The sequence below is a fragment of the Lutjanus erythropterus genome, chromosome 4, assembly GCF_056507025.1.
Source record: "Lutjanus erythropterus isolate fLutEry1 chromosome 4, fLutEry1.hap2, whole genome shotgun sequence".
Classification (NCBI taxonomy): Eukaryota; Metazoa; Chordata; class Actinopteri; order Lutjaniformes; family Lutjanidae; genus Lutjanus; species Lutjanus erythropterus.
Window position 1 is genome coordinate 34,519,664 of NC_139320.1, and position 16,983 is coordinate 34,536,646.

Consider the following 16,983-nt stretch of genomic DNA (forward strand, 5'->3'; position numbering starts at 1 on the left):
TTAACTAATGCATGGCTTATGATGATCTAATGGATAAAATAATCCAGGACGTATGATTTTCACTTTGACTTTAAGTGATTAGTTCACACTTAGTAGATCATCAGTTAAGGAATGTTAATTCAAATTATATTTTACATCTGAAAATCACTTTAAATTCAAATTAAATCTGATGACTAGTTTAATGAAAACAAAGTGTCATGTTTTTATGAGAACCGTACTGTTCTGCTTTTAGAGAGGCTGAGAAATCTTTAACATAACTGTGAATTAAAATTCTGGTTCTCAAACTTTTTTTCTGTCAGGCCCCACTTCAGAAGCTGAAAGAAGTCCATGACCCACACACATTTTTTTTAAACAACCATTTACAATGACAGCAACTAATAAAATAGGATCCAATTTGAATTTTAGTGAAATAAAAGTCAGCACACAATAGCATGAACAAACTCTTGTTTGTTTATTTTGCCTACGTTAAACGGCTTCATTCAACTTAGTTTCACTCCACAGTTTTCCCCTGGTCATCCATGACCCAACTGCAGTGGCTCTTGGTGTCAGAATACAGCATACAAAGTTCTTTGTTTGTAATGTTATGTAAATATATGGATGTAATGTTGTGTTCATGTCTGACACCACTTGAACAGTATTTGTTGGTGTCTTTGGGGATTGAAGCTTGTATGTGTATAACACAATAATACCTTGCAGTGTTTAAAAATTTTATGTCAGAAGTAAAAAAGTCAACACTGTTAAATAAACATATTTTTCCCTATACAAATACCATGCATTTTACAGTTACTTTCACTTGTTATTATTGCTTAATAAGCTATAGCTGATTGTTTCATAGCAATATTAGTGACACAGCAATGTATCCTGTTCCTTTTAGTGATGTTTTCTTTGTGTGCATGAGAGTAAGAAGAAAACAGCCTAATGGACACAATGTAAAGCTACTAAACCTGTCCGGATTATCTCAGACCTGTATTTCTGGTTTAGTCTAATGATAGGTAGCATCACAAGTCATGCAGGCCAAGCTGAGGAAACACTGATTAACATGGCGGAAAGGGAACAAAATGAGAGGATTAAACACAGGATTTATCGCTTCATATGCAGTATTTTGTCTAAAAAGTACTCATTATGTACCTCACAGTGCAGGCCAGCTGCTCACTTAGAAAAAAAAAGACAATTGTGAAAAAGAAAGAATTAGTAATTGACACTGACAGTAACAGGAATCATGCTTCTTGCTGCATGTCCTTTATCACAGTGAGTCTCTTAAAGCAGCTGCTCCTATTTGTTCTATACAGTGTAATTCTGTACATTTCATTAAAAGCATGTGACTTCGTGTCCTGGCAAACTAAAGCCAGCCTTTAATTCACTGTATTATGTCAATAAATGAAGTATAAAATAAGGCAAAGCTATTGAGGCTACATATGAGCAGAGCACTGAGCACCATTCATACTGTAGAAGGAGGCAAACAGCTTCAAATCAAATCAAGTAATGACCTGAGAGTTGAGCTAATTCAAAGCACAAAAATGCCCCCCTTTGTATCCACACAAACGCATTGAAAGAGGTGTGATTATCTACGGCAAATTCTTGTGTTATTTTTAGTGAATGTGATTAAAGTGCAATGGCTGCGAAGAAATGAAAATGATTTGAGAGAGACGAAGAAAAAATAAAGGTAAATATTTTTTACTGTAAGTGTGGATGCAGGTGTGGATTTTCCAGGCCTTGCAACACCCTCGACGAGTCAAATTTGGGAACCCACAAAAAGCTAAAAATGCAGTCTACACCAGATGTGTTCCCCTGATAAACCTGAGCAGCTCGGCTCTGGTGCTTTGGTGTTGCAGAGCAGATTGGGAAGCTGAAAGCAGAGGCGTGATGTGTTTTAAGGTGCACAGTTTGACACAGGAATTCAGGGCACTCCACAGATATATACAGTGTAATTAGAAATTCTTTGCATATCCACAAGCTGAGGGGGGTCAGAGGACATGGTCAGCAGGAGTGACGCCTCAGGAGCAGCCAGGGTTCAGTGTGTAGCTCAAGGTCACTTCATCCACAGATATATATGCACATTGACAGTCTAACCACTGGGCTGCCCTGCACACTGCTGCAGAAATTACTTGATTGGATTAAAAACACAACAATCTTATTTAAATCTGATTAGTATCTGTGTGGAAAATGAATGCCCTAAATTAGAATATCAGGCTCAGTTTATTTGCCATATTATTGCTCACTGAGAAAACCATGAACTTGGAGATACCTTGTGCCAGAGTCCACTCCATCTTTTACCCATTCTTAGATGGCCAAGTTCAGCAGGTCCTCAGCAGCCCTGCTTTGTTGCAAATGCTCAGTTTTTACACCAGAACAGCCTTTAAATAAAGAATAAAGTACATGCATCATGAATTAAACTATTGCGATTATTTTGTTTTATTAATTAAATTTGCATGTTTTGACTCACACTTAAAGCGTGAATTCTATTCCCAACAGTCCTAATTAATTTCATTTAAAGTAACATAACTATTGAGTGGTCACTATATAAAAGATTGTTTCCTTGTTGAAGATTTGAGCTGATGAAGGACAAAAGATGGGGGTACCCTATAAAGACTGAAAGTTATATGTGATGCATGTTTAAGTTGATCAGATAGAAGATACAGATGTTGAGTGTTTATGTGGAACAAATGTGTTTTGTTCTTGTCTTGCTTTGTTTTGTTTTTAAATTTATTTTTCAGTTTTGTTTTGTCATTGAGATTGTGGGTCTTTGTTTTGTCAATGTGGAAAGTGTATATAGTGAAAAACAAATAATATCATATATATATTAAAATGCTTTAAATTTATATTTAACTTTATTGTTTTCACAGTTGTCCTTAATACAGATCCAAAATGGAACAAACAAAAGCATTTAACTTGTATCAACCAAAAAACAAATGAACAACAAAACATAAAAATTTAGCACTCATAAATTAGATTTAAGCTTTGTTTTTATGAAATGTGTGTTGTTGTTTTTTCTTTTTCAGAAAAAGTTTAAATTAGTCGTTTTAAAAAGGAGTGTTTGATGGAGCCTATGACAAAATCCAAATAGGTGTGAAGGAAAAAAATTAGGGCTACAGCTAATGATTTTTTCCATTATCAATTAATCTGTTGATTATTTTCTCAATTAACTGGCTAGTTGTTTGGTCATATAATGTCAAAAAATGGGGTAGATTATTCACAGTTTAATTTCATAGAGGACTAAAGAAATCTTTTTTTTCTTAAAAAAAATGATTGAAGGTGATTAAATAATTGATTATCAAATGGTTGGTGATTAATTTAATAGTTGAGAACTAACTGATTAATCGTTGCAGCTCTAGAAAAAAACTCACTTCCTAACAATCTCCTCAGTCTAATCTTATTTGTATTTCTTATTTTCATGCTGAATTTTTGAGGGGCAATGATCTTAAGTGTAATGAATTATTAAATGTTGGTCTGATTTATCCTCTTTCTCAGAGGTAACATCGGTCCTGAATGCTCCCCTGGTAGCATTTTTTTTTTCTTTTTAGATATGGCTTCCAAGTAGCCTCCTGGCATTATTTTTATGTGATCTTTGCTCTCCATAAATACATATAGAGATCACATAAACTACAACATCACACGTGGACTCACGTGGCGCTCACAATTTCGCGTATTCCCGAGTAATAAAATAAAGAGTAATTTAACGCCAGTTCGGTTATTTACCTGTAATATCTGAATGTTGATAAAAAGCTATTTAAGCAATTATAATGGCGTTATTAAGGCTACACTCCTGTGCGGTGACTCCGTTCCGTGCAGCAGCTGTTACCGGGGGTGAGCGGTGGGAGTGATCCGGTCCGGGTGTTACCGCCGCCCGGTCCTCTCCACTGAACTCCAACCCCCGCGCTCTCTATCAGCATCTCATTCCTGTCTCAATATGTCTCAAGATGGCGGCCAATGCAGGATCGATGTTTCAATATTGGAAGCGCTTTGACTTACAACAACTACAGGTCAGTTCAATCTCTGTTCAAAACGTCTACCTTCTATTCGCCTCGACTGTTTTGTCTCTTTGTGTCGCTGCGTTTTGTGTTTTTTCGGCGGCCGCCTCGGAGGTGTTTCGGAAGAGAATTCAAGACCTCTTCCTCACATTGATGAAAGTGGCTCTCTCGCTGATCAGAAATTGATCCTCTTTGTTCAATTCAACATCGATCGGACACTGCAACTGGGCAAAGCCGGGGCGACGCCGCGGGGATGCGCCGACACAGAAACAAAACAGCGGGGCTTTTTGCGGGGAGCTTTCGGTTGGCTATCTTTATTGCGTGTTCTTCAACTTTTACCGGAGCGAGTAGCCGTAGTTAGCCCGACGCTTTAGCCGCTGTAAGGTTGGATAATTTGGGGGAAAAATAAGTGCGACTCATTATACGGTGGCGCTGTGGTGACACCAACCGTTGAGACGGGCAGCTCAGACACACAACAGCGCTTGTGCTTGTGTGTGTTTTTCCGCTTTTAACTGCCGAATTGGTAAGTTTAATGGAAGCATTAGCAACCTTATCGGCTAACGGGTTTGTGGCAGTTTATACTGAAGTCGTCTCCGTGATTATGGTTGATGAACTCGGCCGTTTTTTTTCGGTTTCTCTCTCCCCTTGACGGCAATTATATACACACACACACAGTGGGGTTTTTTACAGACATTGCCACGTCTGTGAAAGTGGACGGGACGGGACAGTGTTTTACAGTACAGTTAAATAAAAAATGGTGGTAGAAAATATGGAAAGATCATGACCTTGTTGATTGTGATGAACTCCAGAAAATGTCCCAGCCGCCTCGCGCACGCCACTAATCTCCCGCGTGCACGGAGGAGCAGATCCATGGCACAGTGGAGGATATGAGGAAAATATTGGGCCTATTCGCTGTGTGTGAATATAGCCTGTGTGTATATTAGAGCGTGTTTGACCTATCACAAGACACGCAGACAATGGCACTGTTGTGTTTTCCCGTGGCATTTAACGTGCACTGCTGAATTTCAAATCTCAATTTATGAATATTAGTCGTCGTCATTAACATAAAATTGCATTATTTAGGCTAGTCCCAATTGTTCATACATTATTTTGTGAATTGCACCAGGCTTGGGATTTAAACTTTTATTTAGGTCATGATGCCCCTATGACTGGGTTAGACAAAAGGACAGTGAACAAGACTTCCCAGCGGGCTTTGTGTCGCACTTATGCCACATCATCAAGGCTTCACTTCTCCTATTTATTTGATCCTGTTTGGTCCTCCTACTCGTGCCCCCTTGTTCATGCATTATGTAAAAAAATTTCTTTTCCTCACTATCTATCTCCCACCCCCTTCCTGCTCCCCCCCCCTCCCCATCTTTCTCCCTCTCCCCTCCTCCTCCGCCTCCTTTTTAATTTTTTTTCCTCTCCCTCTTCCCTGGCCCTTCACCCTGCTTTCACCCATTTCACCCTGCTAGAACTGGTGTGTGTGTGTGTGTGTGTGTGTGTGTGTGTGTGTGTGTGTGTGTGTGTGAATTTGTCTGAGATCAGTCTTTTTCGTAGATTGACTGCCAGCCCAGCATGGACAGTGAAGGCACTGCCAGCAGCCAGGACATGAAAAATGCATCGCATAAGTTTGTGATAAGGCCCTGGGTAATTATGGCAAAGGCCCCTATCACAAGCGATTAGTCAGGACAGTGAATCTGAGCGTGTGCAAAAAGCCTGGCGGTTGGCAGGCCTGTCTGCAGGATAGGAATCAGTCGGAGCTTGTGTGTGTGTGTGTGTGTGTGTGTCTGTGTGTGTGTGTGTGTGTGTGTGTGTGTGTGTGTGTGTGTGTGTGGAACTGCTCAGAACATTCACTGTCTATTATTGATGACATCTTATTTACTCTCCCTCCCACTGAGAGGCTCCTAGAGGAAAGCCTTCAGAGAAGAACCTTTTTTTTTCTTATCCGGTTTCTGAGGATAATTTCGGGTTAGCATGATATGATCACGGTCTTCACATGGCCTTGTCAGCCAATTGCTTTCTCATTTGCTTCTTTCCTTGTGATCGAATGGACAGTGCGCACTTAGATTCACAGTCTTGTGTTGTCTGTGCAAGAGAGGCACCAGCAAAGGAATGTTTTCTTCTTCTTCTTTTTTTTGTTTCGTTTGATGATGAAAATCCAACCCAACCTAGATGTCAGTAGCTTTAAGCCATCATAGCGTCTATTCCTCAGGCTCCAACTGCTGATGTTCATTAAAATCCTATTTGATCAGTGTGTCCCAGTCCCTGTGTGAGAAACTAGCTAGGTGGTTGTTACAGGACAGAGAGTGCTTTGAAACAGCACAGCGAGCTGTTAACTTGTCTTTTCTGCATACTTTTTTTTCTCTCCCCCTCCCCTCCACCACTACAAACACAAATGGGTGCAACAGTGATGCTTTTAGCAAGGTCTCGCACACTTGCAAAATGGATCAGTGATTCAGAGATGATGGCAGGGTGACAGTGAATTACAGATGGAGGAGGTTTTAACGTCTGTAATCCCTGTCCGTCCATTACAGAGTTGAGTTTCTTTAGAGGGGATCATCACTCTTCTCTCCTGTTGTTTTTTCTTTTTTCCTTTTTTTTGACCCAGTCAAGCAGTTTGCTGGAACATTGTGTATCTACTTGAGAGCGGCGAGAGATTGCGCTTCATTACGGGCGAACCTTAATAAGACATGAGCGAATAGCTGAGCCTAAACCTATACTTTATATTTTCTGTGTAAGCTTGGGAAAATTAAGAACAGACCTTTCTCTTATACACAATTCCCAATTTAGGCTCTAATAGCCTACATCTCACCTCATAACATTTCCTGGAACAATGCACCCTAGAGCCATTTTGAAAAATAGTTCACTGTGTTAGCGTATGGCTAAACAGTGACTTAGATGAAAACCGATCTACGGCCCATTCTTATTCACCACCTCCTAATGGGTAAATTTAGGAAAAGGGTTTTTGTAAGGTGATCCCAGAGCTGTGGTCAGTGGCAACCTGAGTGGTTTAAATCTCTCAGCGACCGGCCCGCTGTTGTCTGTAGGAGTTTTAGTGTTAATTTATGAGCTGGTTGTCTGAACTCACTGGTGGGATATTTTTACCCCTCTGTTGCTGCACAGGCTGGGGGAGCATAGAGGAAGGGGCATCACGTCATGCTTTTACTGTAGCCAACCGCTTCTCTGCCCAGTGACAAAACCTGGCATTGGGACTGAGGTTTCACTGTGTGTTGGTGGGTGGTGAGCGACTAAGCATGAGTCAGAGAGAGGGACGAGTGCATGTCAGGTCTTTTGGTCTGCCCTCGGTCTACTTTGGTTGGGGCTATGTCATCCTACTTTCTAAGAGGTTATAGTGTGTCTGTATGAACGATACACTCATAGGACTGAAAGGAATGCGCAGCTCTCACAAAACTGGGAAAAAAAAAAACAACTTCTCCTCATCTACCTTATCAGTGGCTAATTCTCAGCAGAGGCCCATACTCCCCAACTCTTCAGTGATTTAGTGTACGGCACACCCGGGCTCAGTTTCTTCACCCTCCCTCTGCTCTGAGGCGTGTCTAAACTAGACTCACTTTATCCGATTCAATACAAAAAGTATTTTACTCTGTGAAAGTCGATATCAGAATATTTAATTGGACAATTTTATCATGCATGGTAAAAGAAATTTTGACCATTGTTGTCTGATGTTTGAACAAAAGATAAAGAAGCACTTAACAGAAGTCTAAAAATAGGGGTACCCAAACAGATGGAGTCAGCAGCTCTTAATGCAGGCTTTATGCAAAAGTGTGTGTGTGTGACAAACAGACATGTTTTTTTCTTATAAAACCTGAAGGTGTGGAAGTCTCTGCCTCTGTTAAAGCTATCACATATTTCCATTTTTGTTTCCATCGTTTGTAATTTTAGATTAAGCAACACTAAAACATTAAATGTGGCTTAATTTAGTTAAGATAGTTCAAGTGTTGATATAAAATGCACATTTTGTAATATAATACAACATAATAAAATACATTTGTCCCCTCTGGAGCACCCACAATGGCTGGTTCAGTAAAGTTACTGAAATGGACTGAGGTCTTGAATGAACACTTAGATCAATGGCTTTGGTACTTTCATTACTAAAATTAACAGATACTGTATTGTTTTAAACACATGGTATTGAAAAAGTTTTACTTTAATGCTTTTGACAACCTTGGTCCCCTCTTAATCTTAATAATAGTATTATCAGTGAATTATTTGAAGGCCTATTTTCTACCTCCAAGAAAAGAGTTTTTTGTTTGTTTTACTTTATTCAAGTTGAAAGCACTTTGTCACATGATATGCAAAGAATATATGTTTAGATATGTCTGAAAAAAGTGGACCAACACTCACTGCAAAGACAAGGTTATACCCGGCCCTATCATTCAAAGATGTTCAATAAAGATATCTTGGCTTTGATACTGATTCCAGAATGATACTTTTTATTATGCCATATCATTTTTAATATTAAAAATATATATATATAATTACACATTACAGTACAATTACTCACTTTGAATGAGGAAGCTGTTCAAAGATCTGGGAGCTGCTAGAGAAACTTTTTACTCTGGGCTTTGTATTGGACCGAAAAAAATTCAAATAACCCTCAGAACTCCTTTGGTTTCAAATGACAAGGCATTTTTTGATACTTGGTAGCATTTCGTTGGTGCCATAAAAGTATCAAAGTCCAGTACTCTGCCCTATGAAAAGACGATAGTTACTTTTTGTTTCCGTGACTTTTATGTGTGAATCATCATAACTGATTTCACAAGAGACTTATTACAAGCAGTTCAGATTTAGGTTGCAGTATTCCTCCACAGGCCAATTGTGGACATCACAATATATCAGAGGGGCCCTCAGCCCATGTGAATTTTCTGCGTCTGGCTTCTGTTACAGTGTATGTACTGCTTATACCTAGCTTTATAACTTCTTACTTTGTTTGCTTTATTTCCTGGTACTCAGAAAAATACTGAGGCTTTGACTTTCAGTTTTAGTACGCAAGTTAATCCTGATAAAGAAGTCATAAAAATGTCTCAGCCAATCACTTTAAAAATACATATTTTATGTCCTGCCATGCTCAATCAATACCTAAATAAAATTGTATTCATTTGTGTCAACTGTGCTGCACTTTGCAGGCTGCAGTGTGTACTGTAGCTTTTCCAGCTGGGATCACTAACTTGCACCCTCGTCTTACAAAAATATCACAATAGAGCTCTGTAGTTATAATAATATTCAGAAAAACTTTATTGTGTATGAAAATGTGAGGGAAATTTGTATTTGATGTGGCTCATAATAACCCGAAAAAATCTTGCTGTACTGCTTTCATATTTCCCACCACATAATACTAAAACACTTTAATGTAGCCACACAGACAAAACTTCCACCCAACAACCAGCTACAAGAGCACAGGGGGCAGTTTCCAGAGACCTATTTTCAAGTGGCAGGCATTATTTACAGACCCACTTGGAGTCTCTCTTCACCTACAGCATCATAGAGTTTCACCGTATCTCATGACAGAAGCATCCATTATTCTGCTGCTCTGTATTCCAGTAGAGAGAGCCTGGGCTCCAGTGACTGGACACTTCTCTTTAGGCTCACTTTGGAATATGCTCGCTCTTTCCACTCATAAGTTTGAGGATGGCGCCCACCATGTTATTTAAAAATCAAGTGTACACTCGAAACGCTGCCTCCAAGGCCGAGGTAATCTTGTATAGCCTATTGTTCATCTTGTAATATTAAGCTTACGGTTTTCAGTAAAAAAAAATCTTACATTCCCAAGGGAAAAAGTGTCTGTTCTTGTCTGTAGTTGACTGGTTAAGTAAGAATGCACACACAGTGAAGTGCTGATCAGCAGTGGGCTCACATCCAGTCTCATAAGTGCAACTGAACAATTTTCTTTTTACTTTTAGTCTTATCAACTTGTCTACCACGTTTTCATCCATCTCACATCAAAGTGATACAATTGAAGATGCCATCTATTTATTATATGGTCAGTACTTTAGTTTGGTACAGTACAGAAGTTTGGTTACATTTTAGGAGATGTGTAACCTACAAATGATTACATTTTATTGATAATTGTTATACACAACATGTGTTGCATAATGTAATAAAGCAGTGCTGCAGCTAACAACTATTTTAGAGCTGCAATTTAAGATTATTTTAACAGGCTTTCTTTGGGAGCTCAAAAAGTCCAAAATCCAGTATTCTGAATCTTAAACCCTAAAATGGCTAAAGCACAATCTCAACAGGTCTTAAAATTTGATTGTTTCATTAACTTCAGTATTGCTTTGAAATGTGTTTTGGGGGAAAATTTGTATTGATTACACAGTAACTACAACAAAACGAACCCTAAATCAAACCAAAAATCACTGATGCAAGACCAGTCAAAATTTGCTGGTGTCCACCATGTTGGCTTCATGCTCCATGTTCAAGTGTGGAAAGGACGAGGTCCTACATTATGCAATTTGGATTGGCAGATTTCATTAAGAGGTTGATTAAAGGTTTTAAAGTTTTAAATTTAACTTTTAACTTGAAACCTGCAGAACCCCTGTTTTAACTACTGATTAATATGATGGTTTTTGTTTTTTAATTTAAAAATTGTTTGGTCTACAAAATGTCAGAAAATGCTTGCCACATTTCATATAGCCTTAGATGACCCCCTGACACTGCTTATTGTGTCCAAACAACAGTCAAAAAAATGTTTACAGTAGGGTTGCCCCCGACTTAAGATTTCCTTGTTGATTAGCAGTGGTTAGTTTATGATTAATTTAATTATTTAGATATATATTTTTGTTGCGCAAAGCGAGCTGCCTGTTAAATGTGGTAATGATTCTGTGTGTGTTGTAACAACTAGCAAAGAGACTGAACATTTTGTTAATTTTTTTCAACACACTGCCATTGTTCAAGACATGAGAATAAAGGACTTTTAACTTGACAAAAACAAATATTCATGGACTTATCAACTTGCTTCAAACTTGCTCCTCTGCCGCTTCACACCTTCTGTCCCCGCGTGAACCTGCCCTGTCTTCATCATCCCCAGAGTCGGAGTCCTTTTTGGTACCACTGTAAATCACCTTGGTACAGTATTCCCAGTTGACAAATTGGCCTCAGTTGGTCTCTTTGGCTGTGTCCCAGTCTAATAGGACTGCTAGTTTACTAGCTATTCACAACTATACCATGGTTAACTGCAGTGTGCCAGTTACTTTAGAGTTAGAAGAAAAAAGGTTTGTGTTGCAACAATACTGATACTTTCCTCCCAGCCCTAATGGCTAAGTGCAGTTCCAGAGTAGAGTTTGGGGTGTTTATTTATTTTTTTTAACTAATGGATAATTGGTTAGGCTAAATGAAAACTTGATCGACTAAGACTCTTACTCACTTGGTCAAATATTATGGGTTAGCCCCAGTTTTCAATTATTTATAATACAGAAAAGCAGAAGTTCTTGTAAGTGAGGCTCAGGAGCCAATGACTGTTTGGCATTTTTACTAGAAAAATAGTTTCTAATTAATCTTTCATTTGAGTTATTTGTTCTATTTTACAACAATAAATCATTCTGTCCTGTATTTTCCATTCTCCTGAGACATTTTACACTGTACAGGCAGTACATGAGGATTAGAGTTTTAAGTGAGGAAACCTAAGAAATTTGTGGTGAGAATAAGTTTGAATAATGACAACTTTGGTGAAAAACAAACTTAAAGCAGCTGAGGAAATCTGAGCTTTTAGAGCCAATTTGATTGGTTGTTATGGTGCACATTTCTGATGACCCAGCAAGCAGAGGCTGGATGAGATTTGCAGCTTTTCGAGGAGTTAAACAAGATGTTAACATGGAAATATAAACAGAGGCAATGGACCAAAAAACGAAATGGAGTCCCATTTCCACAAGGTACCACAATGTGATAATTTAGGCCAACTGCAGACGGTCACACAGTGGGGGCCAGTGTTCAAAACATTTTTGACAAGTTTGGCTGAGTGCACTGCTGAGTTTGAGGCTAATGCAGCGCTTCATTTTGTTCAACAAACGTGTCCCTCTGCATAAATTTGTTCCTACAGCAAATACTCTGTGGCCTTCAGCGTGTGGTGTAGCCAAGCTTTTTGGTGAACCACTTGCCCTAACTAATTTTAGTGTTGTTTATCTCACTGTTATCAAGGAGTGTTAGCTAAATAAGGCCTGAGGATCCTTGTGTGCCGACCTCATCCCATGTCAACCCATGACTCCAGTATCAGTGTCCTGTTAGATCATTGACCATAGGTATTGAATTCTAATAGGCCTATTGGTGTGTCCTAATGGTCCAAGTATTGAATTATGATATTGGCATGGGCTGATGGCCTCAGGATTGAATTATGATATTGGTGTGCTGCAGCCTAATGGTTCTTCGTATTGAATTATGATATTGGTGCACTTTGATGGTGTAGGGATTGAATTATGATATGGCTTGCTATCTGCTAATAGCTCACTCTGTGTAATTTTCAATGTCAATCATGGCTTCAGTTGCTAGATCCATAGCTGGCCTTCAGGCTCAGCCAATCAGTCACATCAGATGTGAGCAGCGTTCAACCTTTAGCCTCACTCCTCACTCCAATTCTCTCACTTGCTTTTATCTTGTATTCAGTCCATCTGGGAGTTTATGATTTGCTACGGCAGTAATTTTATTATGTTAAAAATAAGTGTTTTATATGAATAATGCTAAAGGGCACGGTTTGTGTCTTTACATCACCTTGCAAATCTCCTCCTTTAGCTTTGAAATAAGGGATGGAGCAGCTATAATATGGTGAGATGTTTGATGTTTTAATGTGTGTGTGTGGATTTGGCATTTTCATAAACCACCTTGTGTTATAAAGAGCCTAATGTTAAAGTAATGGAATTGTAATGGCCTTGAATCAGCGCTAACTTCGTGTCTGTTAGTGTCCACACCTTTGCAGTGTTTATGTTGAGCTCATTCCCATTTTGGTAGTTTAAAAGCAACCAGAGCTGTGATGGTCCTGCTGCCAGCTCACAGAGTAAATGGACGGCCTGCTTCTGTGTCAGCCCTCTAAAAATAACACAGACTGCTGGCTGGGCTCAGCAGAAAACTACCACCGATTATGATGATTCAACTACCCTGTATTCACAGGTGTGTGTATGTATGTGTGTGTTGGATGGGGGTGGTTTATGCTTAACAAATTGTTCTCTGCAGTCAGTGTGCTTTTCACTGGTCTAGTTTTATGTTCTAGGTTGGCAAACTTTGCTCAGTCAGGGGAACTTAGACACTGTTAAAGAACTGCTTATATGTATTTTCAGTGTTTGAAGTGTAATTATTTAAGGAAAGAATGGCTGTCTTATTTTAAAGAATAGTTAGGATTTTTTTGAAGTAGAGTTGTATGAGGTGAGGTACTTATCCATTGTTTATCCATACTGCTGTGGAAAGTGTCAGCAGCAAAATGTGTTTTTGGCACCTAAAAAAAGGCCCACCTAAAAAAAATCAATATCAGTGTAAGTGTTCGCTATATTTAGAATATATTCACAGTTTTACCTTCATCAGATAGCCTTTTCTGATGGCAGTCTGTCATTTGGCTATATAAGTCAAATATTGCTTTCTCCAAAGCAACCAGACTCCTTTGGCAAAGGCAGTCATTTTACCTTGCAGAACACAGGAGTTGCTCAGCTATTGTTACCTTGATTGGTTAGTTTGTTTGAGGGATGCATGACAATATCGGCATGTCATCTGTATCAGCTGATGAAAGCTTTTTAAATGAAATATCGTTATCAGCTTGAAATAAGCATTTCTAGTGATTTGACAGGCTGATAGTTTGGTGCTTTAATTAAGTGGATGTGACAAAAGTAAGTCTGCAGTGTGGAGGTTAAGTGTCTGAAATGGATAGCAAAGTTGCTATTTGCAATGATTGCAGTTTTGAAAAGCATTGTATTTTATGTTAATTCCACTACAAGAATGTTCTCTGCAATTAAGTGAATGATGTGTGCATATATTGGTGCTGGCATCAGCAATCAGCCAAAATGAATTTAAAAATATTAACATATTAGATATTGGCAAAAATCCAGTATTGTGTATCTCTAGTTTGCTTGTCTTATTATGTGATGTCGGTATTTGAAAGGGACAGTCCTGATTCACCAAAGTGAATTTAACTTTAATGAACCAAAAACAGATTAAATGGCTTTATCTGCTAGCACCCTGCAGTTATTACTGCACAGGATTTGCTTAATGCATTAATAAATGTAGGACTGGTCCATTGCTTTGTCTACCAAAACATTAGAAATTCCATGCAAATGACACAGTCCTGTATCTGTTAAATTCATCGGACGTCCTCAGACGGTACCTTAACCTCTCCGTGACATTTGACCCGAGCAGCTGTCAGACTGGAGCCAGAGTTCAGAGGTGGTCTGACCCTGCAGACCTCAGTATGAACTGGGCTGTCTGACTGGTCTAACCTTTAGAGCTAACAGATGATGACTTTACCATCTGTCTTGCCGTTAACAGGTCTGGCCTCCTTGAACTTGAACTTGTTTGGATGTGGAAAGAAGGAATAAAAAACAACTCAAGGGAGAAAATTGTCTCACAATTAGTCCAGGCTGTTTTCCTCTGCTCATGTACTGTATTTGTCTTATTTTTAAAGGATGACCGAATGAATAGTCAGTTTCATACTTTTTTCTTTGTTGACTTATTTGTGAATAATTTGTGAGCTCCTGCTTAAGTTGGAGGAGTCTCTGTACTCCCCAACTTTAACAGCGTCAAACTGAATGTACATCTCTAAGCTCTGTAGCCAGCCGACTCATTTTTAAAAGTGAGAGTTGTACTCTTGAGGAAGGGGGAAGGGACTATGTGTTTAGTAGACACAGGCTCATCCGCTGACTGCTGTCTGACCCTGAGTTCAGCGGTATGGTTATTAATAGGCCCAGAGGCCTCAACTTCCAGGAGGCCCTCTGATCAGCTCCAGATGTGGAATGAGAGAGGACAATTCTACGTTAGCCTATCCATGTTTCACATGAAGCAGAAAGTAGGGAGATAGGCATTTGGTGAGACTGATAAAGAGTGGGGGAGGGAGAAAGGGAGGGACAGGAGACCTTTCCACAGCAGGAGTGTGTTTTGTGAGTCTTTGTTTTCATGTGTGTGTGTTTTTTCGTTTATTACACTCTCTGCCCTCAGACCAAAAGACCATAAAAACGTATGGCATCACCATGGTGACCATAATAACTACCTATAAAACAGCGTGTAAACTGTGAAATAAGACAAACAGACCAGAACAGCCCTGACTGGCTGGCTGGCTGACTGAATGGCTGCCTTCCGCCATAAAACTATTTGAGAGCCAGACTGAAGGAATGCCTTGGAGGCTGCTGTGGCTGTCACGACACATGAAAGGATTAGGCTCTGTGTTTTATCTCCTCTTTATCTGATGGTAATGGATAAGCTGAGTGTAGCCTATCATCTGATGCTTGGGCCGGGGGTTTGATGTTTTAGTAGGGTGACGGTTTGTTGAGTTGACCGCTTTGGTCTATTGATTGCTGTTTGATGGTTTTGATATGTAGGCTGTGTGGAACAGGTCAAGTCTTTTATGCAGTGAAGGCTCCAAATAGCTTTTAGCTGTCCTTCACTCCCCCCATTACTCCAGTGGTTCGTTTGATGTTTGGATCAATCAATAGAAAGAGCCTGAGCTCTTACACATGCTCCATCCTACTTCCCACTGAGCTCAATTCCTCTTCCTTCATTGTGCTGGCTTTATATCATATTCTCTCAACGCAGAATAAATGATATAATTACAACCCATTACGTAGCCTAATGCAAGCTAATTATTCTGTCATTACTGTAAGGATTAGCTATGCTCATTCTCTCTTTCTCACTGTTTTTCTCTGCCTTTTCCTCTCAAAAGTCGTGCAAGCAGAGCAGAAAACTCTTACTCATAAAGGCTGAGTAAGACCTAGCCCCAGGACATGCTCTGTTGATGTTGATCGTATAGACCATGGGTGTCAAACTCAGTCAGAAGGCTAGGCCGTGCTAGAAAATAGTGACAGCATGGGCTGGACACATTTAAGAGTCTAGATCTATGTAACCTAATGGGGCATTTTGATATATGTGCTTGATTTATGCGTTGACGTGAACATGTTGCTTTTATAGGCTGTGGCACAACTCCTGCTGATGTGTCATCATCAGGCGTCTAGCAAATTACTGGATACAACAGATAGATGAGGCTACATTAAAATGAGGAAAAGGGCATCACGCAGAGCAGGGATTTAATGCACCAGAGGCACGTGAGAGTGATGCAGAGACTTTTTTTCACTGTCCTGTAACTGTGCCAGTAGCATGAAGCTGCTTGTAGTCCTTAAATGGAAGTCTAAGTGAATTACTACAAATCAAATAGGCTAACGAATTGAGAACAGATCAGATCTTAACTGAATTAGAGCAATTCTGAACACTTCTCTATTGTCAAGGGTCATCGACTTTCTAGGCCAAAAAGACTAGCTCCCATACCATTGTATTGCCCCCATTTTCCACACACATGCTGGCTTGACTTGACTCAGTTTGGCTCAGTGCGTCGGCCCAGCATGGCAGGTATTTGCATCTCCATTACAACAGGGCTGGCCGCTTCAAGGTGTGTCTTTTAACTGATATGCGCTTGGCTTGATTTGAGTGGATGAAAAATGGTGGATGAACACATTAAAAAGTTCCATGTTATTTTATCATTTAAAAACTGCAACCCGCTTGGAGGTGGATTGGTCACGCTTTGGCCTTACTCTGGAGAGAATCCATCTTGATGTGACTTGGCACAGCTTGGTGCATTGTAAGTGGAAATGGAGATGCAAATCGAGGGTTCAGTAGTGATGTCTTTTTTCACTTGCCTAGTTGGGCAAGTGGGCCAGAAATCTAATTGCCCAAAGTCAATTTTTTACTTGGCTTATTTATTAGTGTTCATGATCAAATAACGACAAAGACTAATGTTAATTGTCATGTTTTATCTTGGGCTACAATGTCTATAAATTGACAGTAAATAGTCAAATACATCCATCCCATTGTT

The 16,983-nt window shown here is 39.5% G+C and overlaps 1 protein-coding gene across 2 annotated transcripts in view; it reads left to right on the plus strand.

Annotated features, from left to right (window-relative positions):
• The first annotated feature begins 3,834 nt into the window (after positions 1 to 3,834).
• Positions 3,835 to 16,983, plus strand: part of cux1a (cut-like homeobox 1a) — a 76,418-nt gene continuing 63,269 nt past the window's right edge. For both annotated transcript variants that reach the window (XM_084717772.1, XM_084717773.1), the window contains exon 1: positions 3,835 to 3,980. In XM_084717772.1, coding sequence (XP_084573898.1) covers positions 3,918 to 3,980 — 63 coding nt within the window. In that variant the 5' untranslated portion in view covers positions 3,835 to 3,917. The remainder of the gene's footprint in view (positions 3,981 to 16,983) is intronic.